The following is a 24,694-nucleotide window of genomic DNA, read 5'->3' as shown; positions in this document are numbered from 1 at the left end:
TTGCTTTGAGAGATCATGCGGCGCGATTTTTTTTCCTCACTGCTGCACGAGTCTTCGTGAGAATATGGGGGTGTGGCGTGAGATCGTGAGAATTGGGTCAATTGCGTGAGTCTCACACTGAATGCGTGAGAGTTGGCAGCCTTGCCATTACTTTGCTAAATTAGCCCAGAATCGTTTAACATTAATGTTATGGAATCATGACAAAAATGATCAATAGATTGGTTAAATTTTACTAGACCTGCATATAAAAATAAAAGACAATATATTGGATTTGCTTACCTGAATCATCCGTGTTCACTGAATTAAGCTATTCACGTGAGTAGGTGGTTGGGCGCGGTTGGGTGTGTGCGCATTCATAACGGTGCGCGTACACTTTGAACTTCAATCGTGACAAATGATTGGACTACTTGCGGAGTGACATGACGACATGAGTCGGAGGCACAAAAAACGTTGACAGCGGTGAGCGGTCATTATGTTTACCAATACTCGACCCATCGCAACCGCCGCAACCCTGACCCTTTTTTTTTTTTTTTTTTTTTTGCATGATTTACGATAGCATCATTTTCAGGTCGGAAAATCCGGAATTCCGGATTTTTCCGGAAGAATCACACCCCTGACAGCTCATGTCCACAGAGCTGAAGTTCAGTCTCTGCTGGAACAGAGTTCTGCCTTGGTTAGAGTTCCCATGGAACGCAGTAGGTCAGGCTTCTACAGCTGCTATTTCCTCATCCACCAGAAGGATGGTGGCCTCTGGCCCATCCTCGATCTGAGATGTCTGTATAATGCCCTCATGAGATGGCCTTTCAGAATTCCATAAAACAAATCCTCATGCAAATTCACCCCAGGAATTTGTTATATTGAGATAACCCCCCATCACAGACCATTCTGGAGATGCACGTTAGAGGGGATGGTGTACCAATATACAGTCCTTGTATATGGTGTACCAATATACAGTCCTCAGACTCTCTCTAGCACCGCATACTTTTATGAAGTGTTTAGACGCAGCTCATGCACCTCTGACCAAGACGGGAATCTGTATACTTTACTACCTCGGCAATTAGCTGCTTATTGCCCAATTGGCGCCATGGCCCACAGGTCCCTGCTCCTCAGACATCTAGAGAACCTAGGATTTAAAGTTAACTTTGGCAAGAGCTCACTGCTCCTCAGCCACTGAATTTCATTCCTCAATTCCATTGCTTGGCTCTCTCAGGAGAGCACCCTGAAAATCAAGACCATGGCGGCCTCATTCGAGACAGGGTCTCTTCTCCCCTCGAGGTTTCAGAAACTCTTGGGCCTTATGGCTGCAGCTTCTTCAGTCGTTTCGCTGGGCCTGCTCATGTGCCTGGCTCCTCAAACAGTAGAAGATTCAGGTTCATGCAGGTTTCAGTAAGTCAAATTTAAGACATTTTTAAGACATTTTAAGTCCATAAAGATTGAAATTTAAGACCTACACGACACACTACCAAAAATATTCAAATCAAAGAAATTCTGAAAAAATCATTTTATTTCAATGAATTCAGTCATTGAAAAAGCATTAATTTAATTTACAGATAAAGCAATCACATTAGTAACCTTCCACACACCACAATGTGCCAAATGCCCAAAACCTTAGGCCCAAAATGAAAATAGGCTAAAACAAACCCTCAAATAGAATAGATTTCATCTCATATTTATTTACATTACAAAACAGAATATTAATAGCCTAATAGAGATTGAACAGGCTACTCTACCCAGGTAATAACCAATGTATCACACACACCAGATAATCCATGTTAGATAGATACTTACCTCGGGATAATTAGAGTATCTATCTATCTATCATTATCTGATGTGTGTGTGTGTGTGTGTCCCGCACTGTCCCATGAACTGTGAGCCCAGGTACCTCGACTTAACAATTCCATTGTTCCAGAAACGAACGTGGATGTCAAGCTGTTTGGTCCTGGTGGCTTTCATTGAACATTATGACATACGGCCCGGTAAGAGTACGAATCAATTCCCCTTTTATAAACTCCCCCAATCCAAATCTCGCCACATAAGTGATCTTGTTGGGCCCGCAGTACATCTTCGCGAATACTGAATCAGGGAACATCACTTGGAAGAGATCGCTAATCTCACTGTTGCTATTAAATGAGTGCCGTTTAGTCACTGTGTGTAGTATCCAAAGCACCTCGGCTTTCGATGTGTCAGTCAATCCAAAAGTTCCCCGAAGGTTGTTCGACGGAGCTGCGATGATATTGCGCTGGAGACCGGAGGGACCAGGCATTGAGGAGGATGGCGGCAGTGGTGAGGCTAATTGGCCGAGTCCGCTGAAGGCATTTTGCGGCTAGCTTGTGTTTCTCTGCTCTGGCGTGTGACTCCAGCGCTTTCACACCCAGAGTCCCTAATTGATTTTTATTTTGCAAAGTTTGCAGTGAGCCTCGTACATGGAGCTGGGTACCGCTTGTAACCAACAGCAGAAATCGCTGTGATTAGCCATATCTCGTTGAAAGTAACTCTGAGGAGACGCAGACGTATTTCGCGGGCAGGTATTGCATTTATCACGGGATTTGTAGTTTTATCAACACGTATACCAACACCAATATATCCCAGAAAGAACTACGACTCGCCACTTTTTTTGCTACTTTGTAATAACTTTCAGCAAGTAACATTTCTGGAAATGGGTAAAAAAAATTTTAAACATGACTAAATTAAATTTAAGACCTCGGATGAAAATCTGGCCGTATTTAAGACTTTTTAAGGCCTTAAATTTAAAGTTCAGAATTTTAGACTTTTTAAGACCCCGCGGGAACCCTGATTATAAAGAGTCATTTAGTGTACGAACGAGCAACTGAATCGTCCAGCGTTCATCTGCTCGGGCTGTAATAAGCTCTTGGATATGAATATCCATTATTGTGAAAACACTAATTAGAGCACGGTAACTTTAAGATTAAATTTTAAATTTTGTTTTAAATTAAATTTTAAATTTTAATTTTTAAATTTTACAAGCGGATAATTCAAGACACTCTTTATTTATTTGTGGGCATGTCTAAGCAATAGTAGTAGGCTGTTAATGGTTGGTAATCTAACATATATTAGTTTTCAACTTTTTTTAAATAGGAATATAGCTGCCAGTCCTGCCTTGAACTGCAACTCACACAAGGAGGGCATGCAGCAACACAATCAGAAATCAGAAAGAGTAAGTACACATTTACCCTCTATTTTACTGGTGTTATATACTTAGTTATAATACAATATGTATATGTGTCTGTGTGGATTTACAAAAATTGTTTAACAGCATCACCTTCACCTGCAACTTGTTCAACCAATGTTCAATTTTAAATTGAGCTTGGTCTGGTGATAAAAAGAAACCTTTAAGTTGTCTGGCTATCTGAAAATCTTTCCAGCTTCTCTCCAGTTTGAATGTTCATATGCATGTCAAGGTTTACTTTTTGGCTGAGACTTTTTCCACAATGTTGGCAAGTAAACATCTTTTCTCCAGTATGAATTCTCATGTGGATTTCAAAGTGTCCTTTATGATTGAAGCTCTTTCCATACCGAGGGCATGCATAGTTTCTCTCCAGAGTGAATTTTCAAGTGATCTTTAAAATGTCCTATCTAGGGTTAGGAATCGTAAGAAATTTTCCAGTTCTGGTTATTCTGGTTCAGCATTTCGCCCACCCATTACACCAGAACTGTTTTCGGAACCGAAACTTAGAAATCTTGTACGGTTCCGTTTTTTTTGAAAAAACAAAACAAAAACAATACTGGATCCAGATGAGAGCCGGTTTTCAGTTCCAAACCCACGTGTAGGGTTTCTTCCAGGAGTGAAGTCTCATGTGAAATTTAAGGTTTCCTTTCATATTGAAACTCTTTCAACACTGTTGTCAGAGGAATGGTTTAACTCTAGTGTGAATTCTTTTATGGTCTTCAAAGTGTCCTTTCTGTTGGAAACTCTTTCCACACTGAAGGCATTTGTAGGGGTTTTCTCCAGAGTGAATAATCATGTGCCTGGCATGGCTCCTTTTTTGTCTGAAACTCTTTCCACACTGAAGGCATTTGTAGGGGTTTTCTCCAGAGTGACTAATCATGTGCCTGGCATGGTTCCTTTTTTGTCTGAAACTTTTTCCACACTGTTGGCAGGTGAACGGCTTCTCTCCAGTGTGAATTCTTATGTGGTCTTGAAAGTGATCTTCACGATTGAAACTCTTTCCACACTGAAGGCATGTGTAGGGGTTCTCTCCATTGTGACTTTTCATGTGCCAGTCAAGGTCTTTTTTTAGTCTGAATCTTTTTCCACACTGTTGGCAGGCGAACGGCTTCTCTCCAGTGTGAATTCTTCTGTGATTTTCAAAGTGATCTTTACGATTGAAACTCTTTCCACACTGAAGACATGTGTAGGAGTTCTCTCCTGTGTGAATATTCATGTGCCTGTCAAGGACATTTTTTAGTCTGAAACTTTTTCCACACTGTTGGCAGGCGAACGGCTTCTCTCCAGTGTGAATTCTTATGTGGTCTTCAAATTGTCCTTTCTGAATGAAACTCTTTCCACACTGAAGGCATGTGTAGGGCTTCTTTCCAGAGTGAATGTTCATATGCCTGTCACGGTTCTGTTTTCGTGTGAAACTTTTTCCACACTGTTGACAGGTGAGTGACGTCTCTATAATGTGAATTCTTATGTGGTCTTGAAAGTGTTCTTCATGATTGAAACTCTTTCCACACTGAGAGCAGGTGTAATGCTTCTCTCTACTGTGAAACTTCATGTGGAATTCAAGGTTTCCTGTTGTACTGAAACTCTTTCCACACTGTTGGCAGATAAAAGGAGTTCTAGTACCAGCCTTTTGAGCTATTTTTCTTGAGGAAGTGTTTTCAATCTGTGAGTGACTAAAAGATTTTCCTCCAGTAATGAAATCATGATGATTGTTAAATTGATCTCTCTCTTCCATTTCATTTAGTGCTTCATTCTCCTCTTTCAGTGCCATCAGGTCTGAGGCAAAAAAGAAAGAAAAAAGTTAACACCCGTTTAATGCCACAAAGCAACAGACATCTAAATGTTAATATGTTAAGCATCAAAATCAACTGCAAGTGAGCACAGCAGGACAAAAAAAGAAGAAAAAAATACAAAACAATGATATAAAAATAACCAACATACAGTATCTCACAGAAGTGAGTACACCCCTCACATTTTTGTAAATATTTTATATCTTTTCATGTGACAAAACTGAAGAAATTACACTTTGCTACAATGTAAAGTAGTGAGTGTACATCTTGTATAACACTATCAATTTGCTGGCCCCTCAAAATAACTCAACACACAGCCATCAATGTCTAAACTGCTGGCCACAAAAGTGAGTACACCTCTAAGTGAAAGTGTCCAAATTGGGCCCAAAGTGTCAATATTTTGTGTGGCCACCATTATTTTCCAACACTACCTAAAAGGATTAGTTCACTTTCAAATAAAATTTTCCAAAATTCTAGTTTCAGTGCAGCTTCAAAGGGTTTTAAACGATACCAGATGAGGAACAATGGTCTCATCTAGCAAAACGACTGGTCATTTTTGCTTCACAGGTTGCCAATGGAGTCCTCTTCCACTCCTCCATGATGACATCATGGAGCTGGTGGATGTTAGAGACCTTGCGCTCCTCCACCTTTCGTTTGAGGATGCTCCACAGATGCTCAATATGGTTTAGGTCTGGATACATGCTTGGCCACTCCATCACCTTTGCCCTCAGCTTATTTAGCAAGGCAGTGGTCTTCTTGGAGGTGTGTTTGAGGTCATTATGTTGGAATCTAATATGTTAGCTCATACTCTGCTTAAGTTTTTTACAGTACATGTTGGCATTCATGATTCCCTCAAAGAACTGTAGCTCCCCAGTGCCGGCAGCACTCATGGTCTCATTAGACCACAGGACATGGTTCCAGTAATTCATGTCCTTAAGGGGTCGCACACCGGACGCGAAGCTCGGCGCCGCGCCGCGTCTCAGGTATCTCACACCGGACGCGCACATTCTATACGCGCAAGCTCAATTTTGAATCGGCTGCACGATGAGTTCTTACTTTATTATTTATTTTTTTATTTGTATTGAATAATAGCTGACTTTTGAAGGTTCATTAATGAAGATCACATTATGTCTGTTATTGTTTTGTTGTATCGGTTGTCTAGGCAATTATGTTACATTGTAGCAATATTATTTAACTAACGTTAACTAGCTAGTCCGAGTAAAAACGTTAGCAAAACAAGTTATTTCGGTAACACTTTACAATAAAGTTTCATTTGTTATCATAGTTAATGTATTAGGTTAACTAACATGAACTATGAGCATTTGTTACAGTATTTATTAAGCTTTGTTAACTTAATGTTAGTTAAAAAACAGTTGTTCTTTGTTCATGTTAGTTCAGTGCATTAACTAATGTTAAATACAACTTTGATTTTAATAATGTATTAGTAAATGTTGTAATTAACTTAAAGATTAATAAAGGCTGTATAAGTGCAGTTCATTATTAGTTCATGATAACTAATGTATAATAATATATAATATATTTAATATTTCGTATTTTGTGGGGATTTCACAGTACTAAAGAATATTAACTTCTAAATTATGCAGTATTCAACAGATATAATTACATTATATTATATATTTATCCAATGTAGACTATGAAGGTTTTTGAATGCCCTGTTTTTTATGTCCTCCTCAAACAGATCAAATAATGACGGACAACAAAAAAAACTGCTGCACTGCTACTTTTACGTCGAAGGCTGAAAAATAGAGGCAATCGAATTTGCCTGTGCTATGTTATTTCGCATCACTGAGGTTAGTGTATGGAAAAATGGCACAAAAGAGCAAAATAATATATTAGAAAGGGCTACGTTTATTATACATTTTCCCCAAATATGTTTAGACCTTACTCAAACTGTTGAACTCAGAATGTAAAACAAGTGTATCTTGTAGCACAGGGTGAAATCAGTATGTACATTGACGATTTGAGGGAAATATAATATAAATTTAATATAAAACCTTGAAATGGCGCTCTGTGGCGCGGCAGGATTTTGAACAACTTCCTGAGTCGTAGCTGGGCGCCGCGGACAGGCGCCGAATGTCGCCACCGGTGTGCGTACTCTCATAGAAAACAATGTGTTCGAATTTTAAAGACAGCGCCGAGCTACGCGTCCGGTGTGCGACCCCCATTAGTCTGCTTGTCTTCAGCAAACTGAAAGCCTACGCCATCTTTATGTAGAGCAACAATTCTTTTTTTTCAGATCCTCAGAGAGTTCTTTGCCATGAGGTGCCATGTTGAACGTCCAGTGACCAGTATGAGAGAGTGAGAGCAATAACACCAAATTTAACACACCTGAAACTTTGTAAAACTAACGAGTCACATGACACCAGGGAGAGAAAATGGTTAATTAGGCCCAATTTGGAAATTTATACTTAGGGGTGTACTGACTTTTGTGCCCAGCAGTTTAGTCATTAATGGCTGTGTGTTGAGTTATTTTGAGAGGACAACAAATTGACACTGTTATACAAGCTGTACACGTACCATAGACTGTAAAAAAAAAAAAAAAAAAAAGATGGACGCGTGACGCTGCTTCTTTCCATTGTAATAAACTAAATGTAAAATGTACAAGGATGGGCAATGACTAGACTTGTGCCAATATTTGGTAATGCGATATATCGTGATAATGATTATGCACGATACTGTTATCGTGGGCATTTCAAAATACCGTAAATAATAATTTATCACCAATTATTAAAATTTTTATAATGCATTTAAGAATACTTTCCCCATAAACTGTATAAAATGCACAACACCGCTGTTCTCTGCATCAAAAGAACACGCGCTCAGATGTAAACAAGCCCAACATGCATGAGAAGCACATGGCGGAACGAGTGAAGGAGACGCGCTGAATGAAAGTGCGCGTTCACTCTCTGACAGCAGAGGGCGCTGATTGAACAGCAGAATGCAACGGTTCCCTGGAAACACCACAAACAAAGCAACTGCGCTAGTGAAGTTTTTAAAATGCCTCACACATTTTAATCTGGACTACAACATGCCCTAATGATTAGAAATGTTCTGATAATTTGTTATTGTTCAGTAAAACTTAAAGAATTAATTATTACCAAACTCACAATGAAAAATACGTATAAAGCATTAATTTCTTAGTTACTGTTTAATAACATTACTAAAATCAAAAGAACTTATTTAATGGACCTAAGATAAAACTAACAATGATCAGTTGTGTTTCTTAACTAACATTAACAAAATATAATACTTTCTGTAACAAATGTAGCTATTGCTATCTTAGTTAATGCATTAAATAATGAGACCTTATTGTAAAGTGTAACCTGTTGTTCTTTATAGCCTAATTCTTTTGCACTTTAATCTGTTTGAAAATTTGACTTTATTTAAACATTTAGTTATTTTTGTTATTACAAAAAGATTTCTTAAACCTGTTGTACTATGACAACACTTTTTTTTTGTACAAATTATTTCAATATCGTGATAATACCGTATACCGTGATAAAAGCTTCAGCAATTAATCGCAACATGAAAATTTGATACCGTCACATGCCTGGCATTGACATGTTATGCAAAAACGTCAGTTTGGAGCCTGAACATGTGCAGAAGGAATCGTCAGTGGAGCCCGTAGCCGCTGTATCAAACTTCCGCCCAGACGACTGCATCATCATTGATGTATTTTAAATTAAACACAATTTAAAATTCTACCTATAAAATAACAGGCTGTTCTGTTTCTAGAGCAATAATATTTTTGAAACTCAAAAATTCAGAAGATAAACTCAATATAATAAGCCACTAGAAACAACTCTAAAATGTTAGAAACAGTCCTAACATTTTAAATCAAGTTGAACTAACGTTACAGGAGATCGATTAATTATAGAGCACTGTCTACAGCAGGGGTCATCAACTATATTTGTCCAAGGGCCAGAATTTTTCTCTGCAGACACTGTAAGGGCCAGATACTCGTAATATAAAATAAAATTCGAATTGTATCCTAATATGTTATTATTTGATATACTAATTCTAATTCCAAATTTATTTTATTTTTTTACATATTACCTGTACTGCAGCAAGCCACCAGGGGGCGATAGCGATATTTTAGGCTTCATATTTGTGAGGCTGTCAAGCTGTCCATCACTGTCACGCAATTGTGCGCTAATCCCAGGCAAGGAAAATTTTGTGAAAAAATGAGCACGTGAAACAATAAAAGATGTTCAATGAGAGAACGCGTTTATCGTCATTCTTGACTGAAGGCAGGCTATGGCACAAGCTACTTTCAGAAGGGTTTTTTTTTTCGTTAGATTTAAAAATAAACAAATATGGAACGGACCCGAATATTCAAATATTCGTTCGGTGGGTTGGTATTCGATTTGAAAATTTGACATTCGAATATTTTTTTATTTTTATTTTTTGCACACCTGGGATCCCCCGCGAAACGATTCTCATTCCCCTTGAATAAGGCCGGCGACACACTGGCTGCGTGAGCGTCTCAGCTGCGTGGCGTGTCCGTTTTTATTTCGGCTCCCATATTTAACAGGTTGGAGTTTGCACACTGAGACACGCGTCTCAGGCGCGCTCGAGCCACGCGGAAAACGCGTGCATGCTAGAAATAAACCGACGCGTGTTCCAGCAACGGGAGTGTTCAGAACAGCGGAGTTTGTATGGACCGAAGTGCATGTCTGAGCTTGTGTTTTGTTGCTTTGACACTGTGGAAAATACAATAATAGAAACAAAATGTATTAGCATTTTACCCGTTATTATCAATCTAAATTAATCTAGTTTTTAATTTAACTTAATTTCGTTTTTCTTTATTTAAATTTCATTTTTCTTTATTTAAATTTCGTTTTTTCTTTATTTAAATTTCGTTTTTGTTTATATAAATTTCGTTTTTTCTTTATTTAAATTTCGTTTTTCTTTATTTAAATCTACCCTTACTGTGCCAATTTGTTAGTCAGAAAAATATTAGACTACCTTAAAAGTATTGCTTAATTTAACAGACCTGTGTGTGTGCGTTTTATATCACTAGTGCAGTGTCCGTTCTCGGAGCATAAGCCCTGCCCGCGTGAGGTGCGCCGCTTCCCGCTCGCGCTGTTCTGACTGTAGTTTACTAAAGGTTTATTAATTCTGAATGTGTCGCGTCTCGCGTGTCCATCTATATTGCACCAAATGCGACACTGCACTGCCTTGTGAAGTCGATTGGATGAACGGTTCTCGAAATAATAAAAATGCAAACGGACATACAGACACAGATTCCTGCCTTTATTAGAGAGAAAAATATGTTCAGCCCCTCTCTCCGAAGAGTCGATGTTCATTACTACCGAAGCTTCGAAGCTCAAAAAATGGTATTCGGACCAGCCCTAAACTTTTTTCCTCTTACAAGGCTATTCCTGAATTCAGTATTATTCTGGGGGCCGGATGGAAATCTCTGGCGGGCCGGATTTGGCCCGCGGGCCGCCAGTTGACGTTGCATGGTCTACAGCAATTAGAGTAGGCTATCATTAGTTTTGTCCTGCTAATTATTATTTTATACCCATAAAAATAATTAGTAACTGCCAGATAACAATAACCTGCTTTTTCCCGTCATGGCTAACGTTCGGCATGTTATCTTAACTAATAACATTTATTAATTAGCTTAAAAGCCAACATTTAAAAAATTGGCAGAATATTCAAACATTGCACATTTGGAAAATGCAGGAATAGAAGTAGAGCATTAATACATAATCTCCAGCTGCTGTAAGAATTTCCCTTGCGGTATTTTTGAGTGGCTCTGCACGTTCTAGACGGGCTGACAGTCAGTTCAGTTACATTGTTGTGCCACAAGGTGGCGGCAAGGGACTGTCTTTGAGTCTTTAAACCATTTATTCAACTACACAAAATGCTGATTCATTTAAAGATAGATGTAATGAAACAAGCTGTTGAAATAATTTGAACTTTTGGCGCCACTTTATAAGGCACAGCTGACTAGAAACGCACTGATGCTAAGGGAGTGATTCCTATCCTTGGAGAGGACAATCTTTTTTCACGAATATGTCCCGGCCTGAAGGACAGATACAAGTAATCGCATGCACTCAGTCGATCTCTCTCACATCCACTGTCTGTTTAGGCTTGTTTAGAGCAAAATCACTATGGTACACATTATGCTATCATTATTAACTTAATTAATATTTAGTACACATGCATGAAGTGTAAAACGAGAAGGTCATAACCTTTCAAAAATAGAAAACTTGCAAATATTGCAGTTGGCTCGTAAATAACACGGTATAACAATATTGCGGTTATCGCGACAGCCCTATAAGCGGGTGTTTGTGATGACCAGAGCAACAGGTAGAGAGTAATTCCTTCACAAAAACTGATTCACTGAAATGTAACAAGCAGTATGTTATCATTATCAGGGCCAGTTGCCTATTTATGCAGAACAGCTGATTGAGACAAAAGCTGTGATTTAATTCAATGTCTTGTTAAAGTGGTTTCCCTTCTTGTGTAGGCTACATTTTCGACAGCAAAGCATATGTTATTCCCCCAACCCCTGAACAAACGTTACATCTGAGGAAGACCCATATTGCTTTCTGTTGCTTTGTTTCTAGGGTTAACAATATGGCGGTAGATCATGGTATGAACATGTACAATTATCACATTGATGATAAGGATGAAATGACAATGTTCTGAAAATGAAACCAACCTGTTTGTTCCTCAGTTTCTTCTTGTTTCACTGTGAATGTTGCTTCAATCCTCATGTCTTCACTCTCCTCTTTAATAAACTCCATCTTTATAATAGTGTCACATATATCCTAGTTACTTCAACAGGAGGTTTTCTGTGTTTGTCCTGTTTAGGAATAATTAACAGGAAGAAAAATAATTCCAAACTAAATAAGTGCATCTCAATCGCTGGCAAGAGAGTCAGTCAGAGTAAGTTAATGGACTTAAATCACCTGATTAAAATGTTATATATATCATATATACCAGTGGTGTTCTGAAATGAGGCGGCACATTTTTTATTTATGAATCAATGTAAATTCATGCATTAGTCTTAACGTTGACACATCTTTCTTGTTAAATGAACATTACTTTACATTACATCAAAAAAGAAACCAAAGACAATTCTATTTTGTAATTTTACATTAACAACGTAATGTTCAATTTATCAAAACCAAGTCATCTCATCAAGTTAGTGTTTTAAGCATTTCTACATTCATTCCAAAATAATAACTAAAGACAATAATAATTTAAACGATATATTTTATTTGTGTATTGATTTTAACGTGACATAAAGCGGTGATATTTAACTGGGTGAACGCACATGTAAACAAGAGGCGGGATTTATCGCACAATTTGCTCTCTTTTTAATGTCATAATTTATAATATTTGTGGTGGTTTTATATGTAATATGGATTATTTTCTTATCCTACTGAGACGCCCATGATATATATAAAATGGATATTTATTATTTATATTTCGTATTCAACTATTCATACATCAAATTTAATAAATTACACTTTTATGAAAACATTTGTCGTTGGTTTGTAAAAGCTGCCATTACACATTGTGTTTGTTGTTCTCGTTCATTTACTTGTAACGTCAGATTGCGGTGTTTAACTGATTCAAGACGCTCATTTTCTGTTACTCAAAAGTGGGATTTACTACCAAAAATAAGCGCTCAATGTTAAATAAAGCACTGCAACATTACATTCAAGAATGGTTAATTAACTGTACATAATTTGTAAAAAAATAAATTGACTGAACAGTTTGAATTGATTTAAAAACTTTAAATGTGTTAAAAAAGAATCAAACCTTTCTCCAGCCGAATCACAACAGATGCAGGAGCACGGCGCCGCTTTATGACGTCACAAAACCAAACCAAAATAAAAGTCCCATTCACACGCTTCTGTCTGTATACACCCAAGACAATTTTAATAACTACTAATGAAAGGGTGTGAGATTCTGTCTAATAATGTTTGGGTGTAGAAACCATTTATACCTGATATTACAGTATTAATATTCAAATACAAATGTGGGTTACAAGTTTAAAATACATGTAAATGCAAGTCTTAGACAACAGGACAAAAACAGAACAAAGACAGAAATTAAATTAAGTCTTGCAGGAACAGTAGGTTTTTATCTAATGTAGAAATACTGACAGGTCATAATCGAGAGGGATTGGCTCATCTTTCAGGAAGATGAAAGGTCATCTATAACTTGCATAGGTCGCTCGTCTATGAACGTGCTGCTCGATGCAGAAGCTCATGAGAGTGTTTGACGTCCTCTATTGAAACACTTCATCATTGACTCTCTCTGATCTGATGAAAGTGAAGTATATTAATATATTGAATTATTTGTGTTCATTACAGCACTGAGAGCAGCAGCAGGACGATCACATGACAGATATAGGAAGAAAACACTGATATTATTCTCCACAACACTACATGATGAATTCAGAGCATGGTATTACCACAGTTCATGTAGAAAAAGATGGTTTATCATGTCAGGATACTTTCTAGATCAGGACGAGCAGCATGAACCACTGAACAAAGAAACTCCAACAATTCTGACATTTACAGTAATGATGTGATTCATCTAGACTGAGTTCAGAGTTCAGCTTACAGTTTTCCTTCTTTCATTCCTAATATATTTCTGAGTGATCTGGATTGAACTCATGATGATTAGACTCAATCCTTGTTTTCATCTTTTCTCAGAGTTGTCAGAGCATCAGGGGCTGGTTGCACCAGCTGGACATAAAAAAAGTTGGGTGTAAGCTCTACGCTGGACTTAGTTACGTCCAGCTTTCTGATGAATATTTACACCTGTTGCACCATCTAAAACTACAACTAGGCGCAGGTACGCTTAGCGTAGACGATGCGCGTACACGCTGACATGTTCTAAAGCACTGTTAGTTGAGACACTGTTCACATTACTATGGTTATCAACTAAACCTTTCAATAAATTCTATATATCTAGCATCTAGCGGATTGGTCCGGTCTCTCATTACTCTTTTACACCGGAAAACCCGCTGATCATGTAGCCTGTATACCAGACGCGCCATCATCTCAACATTTTTATTTATCTTTATTTTCACCATGGAAACAAGTCAAGACTTCTCACTTTAAATCTTACACCTAGTCAAAGGTAGGTGTAGTCTCAGATGTGTGCTACGCCCAGATGGCGCAACAGGTATTAATTCTATGCATATAACGATCGGTTTGTGCAAGAAACCGAACAGTATTTATATAATTTTTTACCTCTAAAACACCAATATGTCCACTCACAGTGAGCTTGTGACACTATCCTGTTGTTATTTTTACCACAACACAACTTGGAATATAATATATGATGCCACATTGTGCAGCTTTTGGTCGTAATTTTCAGTCGTTGGGCAACAAGAGAAGTGATTCAAGTCTTTACTAGCAAGAAAAGAATGGAAAGTTGTGAAGAATGTGGACGAATAAAAACTTCATCAAGAGTCATGTCTTCTTCATCTGTTTACTTTGGGGCAATGGTAATCTTATAAGGCATACAAGTCTTAATACCCTAAAACTTAAGCTTTTTCAATTTCAATTTGTAGTGCAAAATTAGTGAGGATGAAAACATTGAAGTTGTGCAATGTCTCTGTGGCTACTCAAAACTGCTGTTCTGTTGTATGTTTGACGTATAAAAATCATCTGATGTGTCACCTGAATGCATTACACGGTTAAACGTGCTAAGCTACTATTTTATGCTATCACAGACATCTTGTGCATCAGTGCACACAAGCTTAAAACAATACTGGTTCCAGATAAGAGCCAGTTTTCAGTTCCCAACCCTAGTCCTATCTGATTGCAACAATTTCCCCACTGAGGGCACGTGTAGGGTTTCTTCCAGGAGTGAAGTCTCATGTGAAATTTAAGGTTTCCTTTCATATTGAAACTCTTTCAACACTGTTGTCAGAGGAATGGCTCAACTCTAGTGTGAATTCTTTTATGGTCTTCAAAGTGTCCTTTCTGTTGGAAACTCTTTCCACACTGAAGGCATTTGTAGGGGTTTTCTCCAGAGTGAATAATCATGTGCCTGGCATGGTTCCTTTTTTGTCTGAAACTTTTTCCACACTGTTGGCAGGTGAATGGCTTCTCTCCAGTGTGAATTCTTATGTGGTCTTGAAAGTGTTCGTCACGATTGAAACTCTTTCCACACTGAAGGCATGTGTAGGAGTTCTCTCCTGTGTGAATGTTCATGTGCCTGTCAAGGTCTTTTTTTTGTCTGAAACTTTTTCCACACTGTTGGCAGGCGAACGGCTTCTCTCCAGTGTGAATTCTTTTGTGATTTTCAAAGTGTTCTTTACGACTGAAACTCTTTCCACACTGAAGGCATGTGTAGGGGTTTTCTCCAGAGTGAACGTTCACATGCCTGTCAAGGTTCTGTTTTTGTCTGAAACTTTTTCCACACTGTTGGCAGGTGAACGAGGTGTCTCCGATGGAAAATCTTTTATGGTCTTGAAAGTGTTCTTCACGATTGAAAGCCTTTCCATGCTGAAGGCATTTGTAGGGGTTCTCTCCAGTGTGAATGTTCATGTGCCTGTCAAGGTTCTTTTTTTGTCTGAAACTTTTTCCACACTGTTGGCAGGTGAACGGCTTCTCTCCAGTGTGAATTCTTTTGTGGTTTTCAAAGTTTTCTTTACGAATGAAACTCTTTCTGCACTGAAGGCATGTGTAGGGGTTCTCTCCAGAATGAATGTTCATGTGCCTGTCAAGGTTCTGTTTTTGTCTAAAACTTTTTCCACACTGTTGGCAGGCGAACGGCTTCTCTCCAGTGTGAATTCTTTTGTGGTTTTCAAAGTGGTCTTCACGATTGAAAGCCTTTCCACACTGAAGGCATGTGTAGGAGTTCTCTCCAGTGTGAATGTTCATGTGCCTGTCAACGTCCTTTTTTTGTCTGAAACTTTTTCCACACTGTTGGCAGGCAAACGGCCTCTCTCCAGTGTGAATTCTTTTGTGGTTTTCAAAGTGTTCTTTACGTTTGAAACTCTTTCCACACTGAAGGCATGTGTAGGGCTTCTCTCCAGAGTGAATGTTCATATGCCTGTCACGGTTCTGTTTTCGTTTGAAACTTTTTCCACACTGTTGACAGGTGAATGGCATCTCTATAATGTGAATTCTTATGTGGTCTTGAAAGTGTTCTTCATGATTGAAACTCTTTCCACACTGAGAGCAGGTGTAATGCTTCTCTCTACTGTGAATCTTCATGTGGACTTTAAGGTTTCCTGTTGTACTGAAACTCTTTCCACACTGTTGGCAGATAAAAGGAGTTCTAGTACCAGCCTTTTGAGCTATTTTTCTTGAGGAAGTGTTTTCAATCTGTGAGTGACTAAAAGATTTTCCTCCAGTAATGAAATCATGATGATTGTTAAATTGATCTCTCTCTTCCATTTCATTTAGTGCTTCATTCTCCTCTTTCAGTGCCATCAGGTCTGAGGCAAAAAAGAAAGAAATGTTAACACCCGTTTAATGCCATAAAGCAACAGACATCCAAATGTTTATATGTTAAGCATCAAAATCAACTGCAAGCGAGCACAGCAGGACAAAAAAAGAAAAAAAATACAAAACGATATAAAAATAACCAACATACAGTATCTCACAGAAGTGAGTACACCCCTCACATTTTTGTAAATATTTTATATCTTTTCATGTGACAACACTGAAGAAATTTCACTTTGCTACAATGTAAAGTAATGAGTGTACAGCTTGTATAACACTGTCAATTTGCTGTCCCCTAAAATAACTCAACACACAGCCATTAATGTCTAAACCGCTGGCCACAAAAGTGAGTACACCTCTAAGTGAAATTGTCCAAATTGGGCCCAAAGTGTCAATATTTTGTGTGGCCACTATTATTTTCCAACACTACTTAAACGGATTAGTTCACTTTCAAATAAAATTTTCCAAAATTATAGTTTCAGTGCAGCTTCAAAGGGCTTTAAACGATACCAGATGAGGAATAAGGGTCTCATCTAGCAAAACGACTGGTCATTTTTGCTTCACAGGTTGCCAATGGAGTCGTCTTCCACTCCTCCATGATGACATCATGGAGCTGGTGGATGTTAGAGACCTTGCGCTCCTCCACCTTTCATTTGAGGATGCTCCACAGATGCTCAATATGGTTTAGGTCTGGATACATGCTTGGCCACTCCATCACCTTTGCCCTCAGCTTATTTATCAAGGCAGTGGTCTTCTTGGAGGTGTTTGGGGTCGTTATGTTGGAATCTAATATGTTAGCTCATACTCTGCTTAAGTATTTGACAGTACATGTTGGCATTCATGATTCCCTCAATGAACTGTAGCTCCCCAGTGCCAGCAGCACTCATGGTCTCATTAGACCACAGGACATGGTTCCAGTAATTCAAGTCCTTAGTCTGCTTGTCTTCAGCAAACTGAAAGCCTATGCCATCTTTATGTAGAGCAACAATTCTTTTTTTTCAGATCCTCAGAGAGTTCTTTGCCATGAGGTGCCATGTTGAACGTCCAGTGACCAGTATGAGAGAGTGAGAGCAATAACACCAAATTTAACACACCTGAAACTTTGTAAAACTAACGAGTCACATGACACCAGGGAGAGAAAATTGTTAATTAGGCCCAATTTGGAAATTTATACTTAGGGGTGTACTGACTTTTGTGCCCAGCAGTTTAGTCATTAATGGCTGTGTGTTATTTTGAGAGGACAACAAATTGACACTGTCATACAAGCTGTACACCATAGACTGTAAAAAAAAAAAGAAAAAGAAAAGAAAAAAAGAAGATGGACGCCGTGACGCTGCTTCTTTCCATTGTAATGAACTGAATGTAAAATGTACAACAATGGGCGTTGACTAGACTTGTGCCGATATTCGGTAATGCGATATATTGTGATAATGAATATGCACAATATTGTTATCGTGGGCATTGCAAAATACTATAAATAATAATTTATCACCAATTATTAAAATTTTTATAATTTTTATACACCGCTTTATTCTGTGTCAAAAGAACGTGTGCTCATGTAAACAAGCCCAACGTGCATGAGAAGCACATGGCGGAATGAGTGAAGGAGAGGCGCTGAATGCGCGTTCACTCTCTGACAGCAGAGGGCGCTGATGGAACAGCAGAATGCAGTGGTTACCACAGAAACCGCGCAAACAAAGCAACTGCGGTGGTGGGCCTGTACCATGAAGCTGGATTAGCTGGCTAGCCAGGTAAATTTAAAATTAGCTTGCGCCAATCCTGGGTTTTAGGTACCATGAAAGTAACTTGGCTTTTAGTGGTGTTCATCGCCATAGTAACTTATGCTCCATGGCTAACCTACTCCGGGGCAGGTTATGTTCTGGGTTAGAGATTTCAACCTGAAATTGGACCAATCAGATGTAAGCTAAGTGACACTGACACACTCAACACAAAGTCACTCCCCCAGTTTCTCATCCTCCAAATAAAAGGTCATTATATAATAAACAAATATTTAATGATGAAATTGTCTGGTTTTAATAATAATATAATTTATATGATTTGTATAAATATATGATCTATATTTTTATGAATCCATTACACACACGCAAGTTTAGTGTAACAGTAGTTATTAACAGTGTTGGGCACGTTACTTTAAAAAAGTAATTAGTTATAGTTACTAGTTACTTCTCACAAATAGTAACGGAGTTAGTAACTGAGTTACATCATTATAAAAGTAACTAATTACCAGGGAAAGTAACTATTGCGTTACTAAAAAAAAATTAAAACGTCAAATAACTTGAATGCCCAATATTAAATATAAGTCTAAGAATAAATTATTCTTGATCCGACTCGCGACTCATGATCCGCTCTTGCTTATGAAATTTATCTGTATTGTACAATACTTGTTGGTAGCCATTAAAGAAAATGTAGTTTCATATATATGTTTAAATAGTCCTATGTTATGTTTTAAATTCATTTACTTGATTATGAAAAGTGAACAGCATTAGTAAGATGCATCATAAAATGCGCAATATATTGGGAGTCATGGAGTGGGTCAGACATGATTTTGACCACTTTAAAGAGAGGCTTTCTATAAAACAAAACATAATAAAGTGAATTTCGTTTTGTAAAAATTGTATCTTAATTTTAATCAATGTTTCATCAACCAATTGCCTGGATTTAATAAATAAGAAGCAAATAGCAGACAATAATGGCAGGCGCGGGCGCGATCGCTGGCCCGTGAACTGGAATGTGACTTATAGGCTAAATGAACCAAAACTCAGCGTATAGGCCTGCTTGCCTCGCAGACATGAGAAATATATCTATAGAAAGCTTGAAATATCTACTGTAAAATGAAATAATTAAAAATGAAAAGAAATAGGCTACTCTGATTATGTAGCCTATCCGAATGAAATGTACTGTGATGAATGGAATTGAATAATTTGAATGTTTGATGTATACGCCCTTTAGTTTGCGTAAGTGGGTGTTCCTTAATGACATGAATGGGTGCAGGTGATTCTTTAAATAATTATCTCGAGGACTGCTCGAGAGAGGATGCTGGGGAAGTTTTTGGAGTTTGGAGCTCTTATGTGGGGAATGCTAAACGGCCGCTCGGGACAAATAGTGTCTCTGGCGGTGAAGATAGTAAGTTAGTGGGGGGGTAAATGTGGTAGGCAGTCAGGGTGGAACTTCTGATTAGGAGAGCTCCTGACTGAAGCCTTAAATAATTCTGCCCCAGGAACTGAGCTGAAAGATGCTGAACCTGATGGACTGATTTCTATGTACTGAGTGATAAGTGACAAAAGAGTCTATGGTGTATCTTCCCTGCTGAGCTGAATTCATCGTCGTGTGATCCTCTCCTGGTCCATCAAGTAAAGGGGGGTAACGTTTTTATGACGTGTGCTGACTTTTAATGTTTAATAAAGAATTGTGTGTTTAATTGCCATCCAGGTGTTCTGTTCTCTGCCCTCTTATTCGTACGGTTGTTACAGTACATTCTCTCTCTAGGCGTGTCCAGTATATGCGGAGATGATGAGTGAGCAATGTCAACTTCATCTTTGCAGCCGACACTGATTCAGAAAACATTACTTTATTAATAAACAATTAAAATGTCTCCTTGCTGTTTTTTTGTCATATTCATAATCATTAATTTTGCCGGTTCTTTATGGCAAGCGTTATGCGTGCGCTTGAGTGCATAGCCATTACATAAACGCTCATTATTAGTTTATTCTCTCCAGTATTCAAGAAATTAAATTAATAAATGTGATTAGAAGCCATTAGTTGACTAGTCAACTAGAAAAACTTATTTCACATATTTTCGATCCAGCATGTCACAAAGGGAATTCTGGCTTGAGCTCGCGCTCAGCTCGCATGCTCTGACACACACACACACACACACACACACACACACACAGACAGAGCATCGTACATTATTATCAGTTTAAAATTATATTTGTGTATGACTAACCGCAGCACACACCAAAGAAAAATCTTTGCAGGTCCTATGAGAGAGAGCTTACTCGGATGAAAACCGCTTCAGGGAGCTCAATTATAGTAACGCAGCATTTTTTTTGCCAGTAACGGTAACAGCGTTGTAACGGGAGAAAAAGTAATTCGTTTGATTACTTGTTACTGGAAAAAGTAACGGCGTTAGTAGTTTATAAAGCCTTTATTCCCATCACTGGTTATTAAGCACTTAGTTTCAATATAGATTGTATGTAATATAGGCCTAAATAAGGAGTAAATATACTCTTTAAAAATTACTACATGTGACCTTGTATGTTTAAGTCTCTATCGCTATATATTATCAACTATATAAACTAACTTCACAACTTTCACTTGCACTGATAGAGAAAGATCATTTCTTTTATTTGTCCTCTTTCACAGACAAGTATTTTCCATTAGTGTAAATGCATTTAAATTCTTCATTTTCAGCGAAAGAGTTTTGAATCACGCTGGCTCTCTGGCGAGAAGTGAATCACAGTTTATTTCTGTTGCAAGGCATGTGATTGGCTGTTTGCCACTGATGTCACGCATTGATGTCCACAAACTCAGGATCAAAGCCTGAGTTGACAGAGAAAGTTGATGATCAGCATTACGGTACCAATAAAGCCGGATTGGAGTGGTTTGGTTTTGTCAACTCGAAACTAATCCTATAACCCTGAGTTTGTTCATCTACCATCATGGTACAGGCCCATGGACTACAACATGCCCTAATGATTAGAAATGTTCTGATATTTGTTATTGTTCAGTAAAACTTAAAGAATTCATTATTACCAAACTGACAATGAAAAATATGTATAAAAGCATTAATTATTTTTAGTTACTGTTAATTTCTTAGTTACTGTTTAATAACATTACTAAAATCAGAAGAACTTATTTAATGGACCTGAGATAAAACTAACAATGATCAGTTGTGTTTCTTAACTAATATTAACAAAACATAATACTTTCTGTAACAAATGTAGCTATTGCTCAATCTTAGTAAATGCTTTAAATGAGACCTTATTGTAAAGTGTAACCTGTTGTTCTTTATAGCCTAATTCTTTTGCACTTTAATCTGTTTGAAAATTTGACTATTTTTTTTGTGTATTGTATTATTGTATTTAAACATTCAGAGTTATTTTTGTTATTACAAAAAGAGTTCTTAAAAACCTGTTATACTATGACAACACTTTTTTTTATTTTTTTTGCAATTTATTTCAATATCGTGATAATACCGTATACCGTGATAAAAGCTTCAGCAATTAATCGCAACATGAAAATTTGATACCGTCACATGGATGGCGTTGACATGTTACGCAAAAACGTCAGTTTGGAGCCGGAGCATGTGCAGAAGGAATCGTCAGTGGAGCCCGGAGCCGCTGTATCAAACTTCCGCCCAGACGACTGCGTCATCATTGATGTATTTTAAATTAAACACAATTTAAAGGTGCTCTAAGTCAGTGTTTCTCAACTCCAGTCCTCGGGACCCACTGCTCTGCACATTTTGTATGTCTCTTATCTGACACACTCAGTTCAGTTCATGCAGTCTCTCCTAATGAGCTGATGATCTAAATCAGGTGTGTTAAATAAGGGATACATACAAAATGTGCAGAGCAGTGGGTCCCGAGGACTGGAGTTGAGAAACACTGCTCTAAGTGATGTCACGCATTTTTAGGCCAAAACATTTGTTGTCACATACAGCAATCATCTCCAGCCAAAAACCGACAAGAATGATTTTAAATGCGCGTTCATGACTGTTTCAGGAAGCACGAAGGGGAGGGGGAGGAGGAGGAGGGTCTAGCTAGCCTCTGTTTTGTTTGACAACACTTCGAACGTCAACAGGAAGTTACTCCACCCAGGATCACTTAGAGCACCTTTAAAATTCTACCTATAAAATAATAGGCTGTTCTGTTTCTAGAGCAATAATATTTTTGAAACTCAAAAATTACACTCACTAGAAACAACTCTAAAATGTCAGAAACAGTCCTAACATTTTAAATCAAGTTGAACTAACGTTACAGGAGATCGATTAATTATAGAGCACTGTCAGGGCCAGTTGCCTATTTATGCATAAAAGCTGATTGAGAGACAAAAGCTGTGTTTACATTTAATTCAATGTCTTGTTGAAGTGGTTTCCCTTCCTGTGTAGGCTACATGAGAGCAGCTTTTTTGACCGCAAAGCATGTTATTCCCTCAACCCCTGAACAAACATTACATCTGAGGAAGACACATATTGCTTTCTGTTGCTTTGTTTCTAGGGTTAACATGGCGGTAGATCATGGTATGAACATGTACAATTATCATATTGATGATAAGATGAAAACTGATGAAAATGAAACCAACCTGTTTGTTCCTCAGTTTCTTCTTGTTTCACTGTGAATGTTGCTTCAATCCTCATGTCTTCACTCTCCTCTTTAATAAACTCCATCTTTATAATAGTGTCACATATATCTAGTTACTTCAACAGGAGGTTTTCTGTGTTTGTCCTGTTTAGGAATAATTAACAGGAAGAAAAATAATTCCAAACTAAATAAGTGCATCTCAATCGCTGGCAAGAGAGTCAGTCAGAGTAAGTTAATGGACTTAAATCACCTGATTAAAATTTTATATATATCATATACCAGTGGCGTTTTGAAATGAGGCGGCACATTTTTTATTTATAAATCAATGTAAATTCATGCATTAGTCTTAATGTTGACACATCTTTCTTGTTAAACGAACATTACTTTACATTACATCAAAAAAGAAACCAAAGACAATTCTATTTTGTAATTTTACATTAACAATGTAATGTTCAATTTATCAAAACCAAGTCATCTCATCAAGTTAGTGTTTTAATCATTTCTACATTCACTCCAAAATAATAACTAAAGACAATAATAATTTAAACAATATATTTTATTTGTGTATTGATGTTTTTCTTTTTAATAGTCAACTTATAAAAAGAACAATAGGCTATTTCATCAGTCATGCTCTGTAAACACCGTCTGTCACAGACACAAAAATGTATTTTTAATTTCACCAAGCTGATTGCACTAAAAACACTGCAGACATCAAGCTTTCAGTCCATTTCAAGTTTGATTTTAACGTGAAATAAAGCGGTGATATTTAACTGGGTGATCTGTTTACTTTTTAATTAGTCTTCCCATTGACGCCATCATTTGTTCAGTCAAACTGACGCGCGGAACGCACATGTAAACAAGAGGCGGGATTTATCGCACAATTTGCTCTCTTTTTAATGTCATAATTTATAATATTTGTGGTTTTATGGTTTTATATGTAATATGGATTATTTTCTTATCCTACTGAAACGCCCATGATATACATAAAATTAATATTTATTATTTCGTATTCAACTATTCATACATCACATTTAATAAATTACACTTTTATGAAAACATTTGTTGTTGGTTTGTAAAAGCTCTCATTACACATTGTGTTTGTTGTTCTCGTTCATTTACTTGTAACGTCAGATTGCGGTGTTTAACTGATTCAAGACGCTCATTTTCTGTTACTCAAAAGTGGGATTTACTACCAAAAATAAAATGTTAAATAAAGTACTGCAACGTTACATTCAAAAATGGTTAATTAACTGTACATAACTTGTAAAAAATAAATTGACTGAACAGTTTGAATTGATTTAAAAACTTTAAATGTGTAAAAAAGAATCAAACCTTTCTCCAGCCGAATCACAACAGATGCTGGAGCGCGGCGCCGCTTTATGACGTCACAAAACCAAACCAAAATAAAAGTCCTATTCACACGCTTCTGTCTGTATACACCCAAGACAATTTTAATAACTACTAATGAAAGAGTGTGAGATTCTGTCTAATAATGTTTGGGTGTAGAAACCATTTATACCTGATATTACAGTATTAATATTCAAATACAAATGTGGGTTACAAGTTTAAAATACATGTAAATGCAAGTCTTAGACAACAGGACAAAAACAGAACAAAGACAGAAATTAAATTAAGTCTTGCAGGAACAGTAGGTTTTTATTTAATGTAGAAATACTGACAGGTCATAATCGAGAGGGATTGGCTCATCTTTCAGGAAGATGAAAGGTCATCTATAACTTGCATAGGTCGCTCGTCTATGAATGTGCTGCTCGATGCAGAAGCTCATGAGAGTGTTTGACGTCCTCTATTGAAACACTTCATCATTGACTCTCTCTGATCTGATGAAAGTGAAGTATATTAATATATTGAATTATTTGTGTTCATTACAGCACTGAGAGCAGCAGCAGGACAATCACATGACAGATATAGGAA

General features: G+C 37.4%; 2 protein-coding genes across 2 annotated transcripts; both read right to left on the bottom strand.

Moving 5' to 3' along the window:
- Positions 1–2,394: 2,394 nt before the first annotated feature.
- Positions 2,395–14,348, bottom strand: LOC125245270 (gastrula zinc finger protein XlCGF57.1-like). The gene is made up of 3 exons (XM_048155807.1): positions 12,784–14,348; positions 11,675–11,818; positions 2,395–4,963 (listed from the first exon to the last, which is right to left on the bottom strand). The coding sequence occupies exons 2-3, from the start codon at positions 11,757–11,759 to the stop codon at positions 3,864–3,866; spliced, it is 1,185 nt and encodes a 394-aa protein (XP_048011764.1). The 5' UTR covers positions 11,760–11,818; positions 12,784–14,348; the 3' UTR covers positions 2,395–3,863.
- Positions 14,349–14,455: 107 nt separating this feature from the next.
- LOC125245253 (gastrula zinc finger protein XlCGF26.1-like) lies at positions 14,456–22,891 on the bottom strand. Its single transcript, XM_048155793.1, has 2 exons — positions 22,764–22,891; positions 14,456–16,429 (listed from the first exon to the last, which is right to left on the bottom strand). The coding sequence occupies exons 1-2, from the start codon at positions 22,846–22,848 to the stop codon at positions 14,910–14,912; spliced, it is 1,605 nt and encodes a 534-aa protein (XP_048011750.1). The 5' UTR covers positions 22,849–22,891; the 3' UTR covers positions 14,456–14,909.
- Positions 22,892–24,694: the final 1,803 nt, after the last annotated feature.

This window comes from Megalobrama amblycephala, linkage group LG14, assembly GCF_018812025.1.
Source record: "Megalobrama amblycephala isolate DHTTF-2021 linkage group LG14, ASM1881202v1, whole genome shotgun sequence".
NCBI lineage: Eukaryota > Metazoa > Chordata > Actinopteri > Cypriniformes > Xenocyprididae > Megalobrama > Megalobrama amblycephala.
Note: the sequence above shows the minus strand (reverse complement) of the source record. Positions and strands in the feature narration are given on the sequence as shown.